This window comes from Populus trichocarpa, chromosome 13, assembly GCF_000002775.5.
Source record: "Populus trichocarpa isolate Nisqually-1 chromosome 13, P.trichocarpa_v4.1, whole genome shotgun sequence".
Lineage (NCBI taxonomy): Eukaryota > Viridiplantae > Streptophyta > Magnoliopsida > Malpighiales > Salicaceae > Populus > Populus trichocarpa.
The window spans coordinates 3,381,465-3,389,424 of record NC_037297.2 but is presented as its reverse complement, the minus strand read 5'-3'; the positions used below and the strand labels follow the sequence as shown (position 1 = coordinate 3,389,424).

Below are 7,960 nucleotides of genomic sequence, written 5' to 3'. Positions count from 1 at the left end.
CAGAATCCAGCATGGACTCCATGAACAAAATCAAATTCCTGCAGGCTGCTGCCATCCTGGGACCTGCAGGCTACAACTGTTGTCTGGCAATAGCAACGGCATCCACAATGGTGACCTAGGGTGCTGACATTGAGGCATGGAAGAGACTGGCGCATGTAGAAAGCTCACGACAGCCTTTTCTCACACCATCTCCTCGGCAGTGGCCGTAAAATGATGATTGTGGAATTTTGTTATCAAGCTGGGTGGCCAGTAATTCATGTCCAAAAGTAGTGATCTTCTGCACTTGAACTAGGGCAATTTTTTTTATTATTTTTTTTTGGATATAGCAATTTGTTGCAAAGGTTCCCAACAAGAAATTTAAATATTCACCGATCCACAATCTGAGATGCAGAATTCATCAGATTCAGCTATAATCATTCTTCAGAAAAATCAAGATAAAACTGTGCTCTGAACTATTTCAGTATATTCGTCAGAAAAGGGGAAGAAAATTAGTGGAAGATATAATGACAGAATGGGTTCGCATACTCCTTTCTTGTCTTCTCCCTCCAAAGTCCAGCCTGTAAAAAGGATGATGCAGCCGTCTAGAAAGCCCAAGTTGCTATAAAACTATTCCTGGCTGGTAAGGGCTGTTTGGGACGCGCACAAATGGTATTTCACAAAATTTTATTTATTTTTATTTAAAATTAATTTTTAATATTTTTTATTATTTTGATGTGCTGATATTAAAAATATTTTTTAAAAAAATATTATTTTGATGAATTTCCGAGTAAAAAACATTTTGAAAAGCAACTACCATCACACTCTTAAACACCTCCTAAATCTCCCCCAAGTCAAGGTCATAAATATATAACAGATACCTACTAACTATGATTCGTGTTGGATTGGAATATTTTTTTCAACATAAAAACATAAATATATAAGTTTTTTCAATGTGTTTTTTTCTTAAAAAAGATTTAATTGTAAATCAAAAGGCTTACGCATCCATTTAATTAAATAATTAAGAATTATCTGCGCTAATAATGAAAAAAAGGTAAAGAATCGAGAAATATATATAAATTAAGATATTTGATCTCGCAATATGGATTATGTACTCGATTTTGTTTAATAACTTTGTTTATTAAAAATATTTTTTTTAATCAAGCGATAACATAAATAGACACACATTAAAGCAATTTTTTAATTAAAATAGATACACATGAAAGCAATTGAATAAAATAAAAATAAATTATGTAAGGTTGTAGATACTAGAAAACAAATGTTATTATTTTATGTGAAAACTAAGTAAACACTAAATAATATTTAACCAAAGTCTAAATTAGAAAGTTGAGAGATAAATGTGAATGTATATATATGATCTTGAAATAAAGTTTATAAACTTGATTGTATCTAATAACTTTATTTTTTTTATAAAAAAAAAGGCATGCATAGGAAAGTGATCAAATAAAATCAACGGAAAAAGTTTTTTTAAAGTAAAGTTACACAAAAAGAATGTCTTTTAATATAAAAAAAATATTGAAAACTTATTCGTAAACTAAATAAAAATTAAATCATATTCTATTAAAAAAAACATTACAAAAATTTGTGAAAATTAAAAAAACAAATCCAATAAAAATCTAATATTGAATTATGAAATTGAAAGGAAAAAAACAAAGAAAAATTAATAGACTAAAAAAAAAGCCTCACGCGTGTCTGGCTAGCTTGGGTGGTCCAACATGACTAGGCTTAAAAAAAACCTATATACGTTGGCCTTTTAGCCTAGACTCGCGCATCTAAACTGACTTGTATATATATATTTTTTATTTTTTAATGATTGTCGGTCACTTAATGTTCTGAAAAAAAACAAGAATTCAGCCACATTGAAAACCAGGATAAAGATTTTTTTACCTAAAAATTCATTTTCCAAGCCAACTTTTTACTCAAAATATCTATTAAACACCTAAATACCATAATAAACTTATATACGACCTTAAAAAACTCAAAAACTGATCTAGAAATCCAAAATAAAAAACCTCTCTATACTTAGATCTGCCATCTAAGATGATGGGAAAGCTAAAGAATATCTAGGTTAAATTTTTTTTATCAAATGAAATTCATTAACATCAACATTGATCATAATTGAATCGATGTAAATTGAAACTTTTTTGTCTCTCAAATCATGAACTAAAAAAATAAAAATTTGAACTAAAATTAAAATTTTAAAAATCAAAAGGGCTGAAAAAATATTAAAAGTACAAGAATCAAAGTAAACTTTAAAGTTGCCATCTATTTTTCCTTGTCTTTGAATTTCTATCTTTCAATCCTACACTTGTTTAACAAATCAGAGTCAATTGGTAATCAATTTAACCATAAAAAGACTAAATTAAGATGAAAAACTTCTATGACCAAATAAAAAAGAAATATTGAATTATGCGGGAACTGTAACATGGAACCACAGTAAACTTGATAGGCTTCAGGAAAAGATCAAATTAACCCAGAGGAAAGGATGGCAAATTGACAATCACAAAAAAGGTAAACTTGATAAGCTGAGGCTTAGATAGATACAAAGATTGATGTCTGAAAAAATAAAGAGGGGAGCGGGGAAGGGGAATGAGAGTGAGCTATATATTAAAGGCGACGGAGATCTTGTTCCTCTCCAATTTCACATCACATAAAAATACAACAGTCTTCCTAATGAAGTAATCACCTAACAAATATCCTGGGATTCATCCACTGCTTCATTCAAACGAAGATTGGTCAATGTGCGAAGCAGAGCCTTGCCCATGCAAAATGATTTTCAAGTGGCAAAGAACCTTGGACTATTTGGTCCATTTATTCTTCCACATCTTCACTCAAATGTTGTGCCCGCCCTTCCTCACCTCTGGCTGCAGCTTGTTTCCTGTGTTTCTTGTTCTTGGCTTTCTTGGCTTTCATGCGGCGTTTCTTCTCAGTGGCATCAACCCAAGTATAGTCTGCTGGTATGAGGAAAGGATCAATCTCATCCTTGTACCGGTGACTATCACTATCACTTGATTGCCCACCTCGACTCCCCCTCATCCATGAAATCCACGATGAAGCCCCTTCAGATTCCTTGGACTTCGCCTCCTGGAAATGAGCTGGGCTGGAGAGAGGTGTTGAGAATTCTTCTGATGGCTGTAGCTCCTCAAATTTTGTAAAAGTAACAAGCACCCGAATAGTTGGGACAATAGGGATGGCAACCTGCAGTAAAGAAAATGAAACATTAATCATGCTCCCAACAGTTAAATAATTGAATGCAAAAGGTATGGATCTATTCATTTCGTGCATGCACAAATTTCTTTCTGATATAATTCACATCATATCAGTTCAAAGAAATTTTTCAACAAAAAACAAAAAGGAGAAAAATTCTGAAGCAAATTATTTCAGATTCATTTTGTTAGCTTGCCATCAGTTATAAATGCACTTAGCCATGCAATAACACGAATCTGAGTCTCATAAAATATTCTGTAATTTAGATCTTGAACATTTACCAATGACTTAATACAAAGGTATCAAAGTCCAGTAAACATCGGCTAACATGTAGAAGGCACCATTACATTACCACAAGCTTAAGTGCCAACTTAATCCCTTCTACACATAGCTTGTGGTTTGAGATGACAGACTAAAAATCATGAGAAAAAACACTTTTTTTATCAATGGAAAGCACAACAACAATAAATAAATCAGGCAGATCCACTGGCCAAATCAGAAATACAAATGCAAAAAAGATGATTTCTGAAATGTCAAAGTCAGCATAATAACCCATCTTTGACCAAAGCACTTCACTTTTGCCTGTTTGCAAAGTATCTGACATGAAGCGCCTAAAAAGAGATTTTATTATGAACTAAAAAAAATGTGCAAGATGCATCAATTAGAATGACATAATTGTGATAATTATTAATTCTAAAAAGGATCATTAAAAGCCGAACACCTGCGTAGTAAGAGCACTAGAAGCACTCCTGGACAAAGGATATAAGACAGGCAACGATGAGAAAGACAATCATATAAAGGCAAATGATTGTTAGATTACTTCAATACAAGACTATTGAAATCTATTTTCTGATTTCATAAATGTAAAGAACTAATTCAATCATAAATTCTAGGTTAGATCTCTATCAGGTCAGCTAGTTCTAACTTTCCCTTTTACTATCTGAAAGCTTAACTGAGTACAATCTAACTCAAGTCTCCTCAAGTTTTATTTTTATCTCCCAAAAAAAACAAAGCTTTGCTATGGTAGTCCACTAGTACTTCCTCAGCCTCAAGCCACAAGGAATAGCACATCTCTTCTAACAAGATTTTTATTTCAGTTTTTTTTTTAAAAAGGAAAAATGGAGACTTCCCTGAAAGGTAGTCGATATTGCTTAAATCACTCTGGTCCAATTAACTAACATGAATGAGCTTGGCAAAAAATTAAACCAGATAAGCCAGTAAAGGGAAATTAAAGCATGGAGAAAAGGCCAAAATGCTTAAAGGAAAACCAATAGAGATTTTTCTGTGAGCCAAAAGTGATTATCCACTAAGATTTTCAGCAAAAGGAATGCCAAGTCCATTTGAAAAGTTCCAACAATTGAGTTGTTGAACAATGGTTTAGTGCTATTCCTGTTGAATCCCAGAACAAAAGAGCAGATTGCAACCAAGAATCTTAAAAAACTTATGGCCCAAAATTCTCACAAATCATCTCCTCCTACCAGACAAAACAAAAGGGAAACAAAGAAAGAAAGCACCAAAGGGTAAAAGAAATCCATGTACTATCTGAAACAAAAGCTAATTTGTTTAGTATCATGACGGAAGCAGAGAATAACATGTGTAAATATGGGAGGAGAAAATGTAAATTGACTAAACAAAAGATATAAATGACGGTGCAGGATGTGCAACCAATAAAACAAAGCAAGAGGAGATTTGAGGAATCTGATTTACCTTGACAGGAAATGTTCCCAGGGGAAGTTTTGTTGTCAAAAGCTCTCTGAGTCTCCTAATAGCCTTGACTTTGTTGGCTAATATGTCAAGTAAAGGCAGGAGCTCCTCAGTTTTCAAAGGAAAATCTGGTGTGAGCCACAAGACAGGTCTCAAACCCTTCTTGTACTCACTCTCATGCTTAGATTCGCTACTGGGCCCTTTCTTCTTCTTCTTCTTGCTGCTTTTATCTTTTCCTTTCTTGGCATCAGCCATATCCTCCCTAGCAGATTCAGATGATTTTTGATGATCAACAGGTTTCTGGGTGCCACCTTCTGGTGCTAATTTTGAAAATTTTTTCAAGATCTTTGAATCTTCAGGATCATCACTAGTGTTCTTTGAACCTTTGTTCTTCCAACCAAACCAACTCTTCTTCTCCTTAATAGAACCATTAGAGTCGCCATTTTCAAAGATTCCTCCAGGGCCATTTTCTTGGTGCTCAACACTAGGTTCCTCATCATCACCAACACCATCCGAGTTCCCCGTACGAAGTGCAGAATCTAACTGTTTCCTCTCCTCAGCAGTCAACACATCATCAAACTCATCATTTTCAGCAACATTTCCTAATCTCTCTTCATCATCCACCGCAAAAAGCTCCTCATCAGTCATAGCACCAGGAACCCGTCTTGACTTCACACTGACCATAACATGAAGCATGTCATAAACTTTGGCCTTCCAATTTCCAACCATTTCTGTCCTCTCTTGCCGCCTCCAATTCAAATGTGGAACAAGCTCTGCTTGAGTGACGTCAATGCCTGGCCTATACATATTAGTTTGAGACATCAAAGCCACTTCATGGGCAACTTCTGCTTCAGTTGGTTGGGCACCAGCCCCCTCCAAAGCATTTGTAACCTCCTTTTCCTTATGGGCAAGAACAACCAAAGAACCTGGTGCCAAAGATATATTGCCATCCTCTGAAGAGTATCCCTCCCCGAGAAATAGAAATGTTTGATCTGACCTCTGAATGCGAAAACCATCAAAGCCAGCAAGAGTCATATCAGCACGGAGGTTAGAACCACGCTTCCAAATGCGGTAAGTATCTGACGGGGCAATACGACCAATAAATGGGATGACAGAACTCTCAAAATGAAAAGTTATCTCCATATAAAAATCATGAATACGAGCTGCTGAAGCAACAATCCGCGGGAGCCTTCGACACCATTTTGCCCAAGCAAGAGGCTGGTAATGCCGAGCAATTATCATGGCGATTGTCTCCTCTCTCGTGCAAACTGCTTCTTGAAGTGCACTCCAGCCATTCTCATTCTGCAGACTCCAATCAGCACCGGCTGCCATTAAAATCTCAGCGGAGATTGGATCCCGCAGCCTGACAGCAAGGTGCAAAGGAGTTTCTCTGCCAGGAACATCCCGGCGGTCAATGACAGCAGAGACAGAATCCGCCTGTTGCTCAGCAACAAGAGACTCTTCTTCAGTATTGACTTCACCAGCCTTGGCAAGACGTGGGAGGGCTGAGATAACTTGCCTAAGGGTAGCATAATCTCGGCATGCAACTGCCAAATGGGCAGGACTATGAGCAAACTTGGACAAATCTTCCATAGGTTTTCTCTCCTGTTCTATTTCTCTTTCAATCTCTAAGCTATAGTTTGTTCCATTTCAATCTCTATTTCTCTTCCAAAAATTCTAGGGTTTCATTTCACCCTGCACAATTAGGGTTTTGCACGGTTCAACCTTCTTCTTCTTCTTCTCCAACAATAAACTTGTAGCTCTTTCAAGGAGAACCAAAATAACCCAATTGAAAGAGATCAACAAAATTATCAAAATTTAGAATACAAAAGATAATCCTGGCTCATTTTCTTGCCCAAATGTCTTCCATTTTCTTAGCTTCCAAAACACCAAAGCCCACTTCAGTAAAACTCCATTATACTGTCATCAATCTTTCAAAAAGCTCAAATCTGGAATAATTTAAAATAAAATAATTAGACCCCAAATTTAATTAAAAATTTCTAGGTTACCAGCTAAAAAAACTAAAAATTTCTGCTAAACGTGAAAGATCAATATCCTTTGTGTTTGGCTTTGAAAAAAAAAAAAGATTCCTTTTTTTTTCTTTTGCTTACTGAAACCTAACACAATCAATCAAATATATAACCGTTTTTTAACGAACTCAATTTTATTTTCACTTTCCAACAATAATAAAAAAATTTAATAAAATTACAAAAAACTAAAAAATCCAGTCTTGTTTCGTTTTCTCAGTAACCAAACAGTAAAACTACACTCTTTTCACAACCAAAGAGTATAATTACCTGAAAATCTCGAAATCACAACAGAAGAAGAACCGCCAAACACGACCCGATCTCTTCTTTGAGTTTTCCGCTTCAAAATCTTTCAAATACAAACAGCGAGCAAGCGAGAGAGAGAGAGAGAGAGAGAGAACTTTTCGCTTCAAATTCTTTCAAATAGAAACTGCGAGCAAGCGCGAGAGAGAGAGATAAGAAGAACCGGACGATTGATATTGATGCGATCTATAGGTTACGATCGACTCTGCCAAACAGTGTTAACTCAGTAACTTGACGTGACCCTTACTCGGTCACGAACTCAGTTAGATCTCTTTCTCTCTGATTCCTTTCTTTTGCTTTGGTTCTTTTAACAGTCTCTCTATGCGCTCTCTCTCTTTTCTCTATCTGCAAAATTTTTTTCTTCAGGATGTGAGAATAATACAGCATTGCCCTTGATGTGTTAAAATATTACGATTATGCCATTGCTACCTTTCTCCACTTGGCTACCTGGTCCTTCACTGGATTTTCATCAGTTGATTGGTGGGTCACTTCAGTAGTTTGGATTCTACTCTTATTTGTACTGTTTTTTAGAGTGAGAGTACGGAACTGGGCTTGACGTTTTACATATTTACGGTTTTGTGCCACTGTTAAGTTGTACTAATGTTACTGTTTGAGAGATCCAATGATGCTTGATGCTGACACTGCATTCTGAAGGACAGCAGTGAAAATGAGATTTATTTATTTTTTACTAATAGTTTTATAAATGAGATATATGTAGAAAA

The 7,960-nt window shown here is 35.4% G+C and overlaps 1 protein-coding gene across 1 annotated transcript; it reads right to left on the bottom strand.

Moving 5' to 3' along the window:
- Window positions 1–2,490: 2,490 nt before the first annotated feature.
- On the bottom strand, window positions 2,491–7,608 carry LOC7487709 (uncharacterized). Its single transcript, XM_002319076.4, has 3 exons — window positions 7,206–7,608; window positions 4,912–6,857; window positions 2,491–3,195 (listed from the first exon to the last, which is right to left on the bottom strand). Exons 2-3 carry the CDS (start codon window positions 6,499–6,501, stop codon window positions 2,809–2,811), a joined length of 1,977 nt encoding a protein of 658 aa, XP_002319112.2. The 5' UTR covers window positions 6,502–6,857; window positions 7,206–7,608; the 3' UTR covers window positions 2,491–2,808.
- Between the last annotated feature and the right edge of the window lie 352 nt (window positions 7,609–7,960).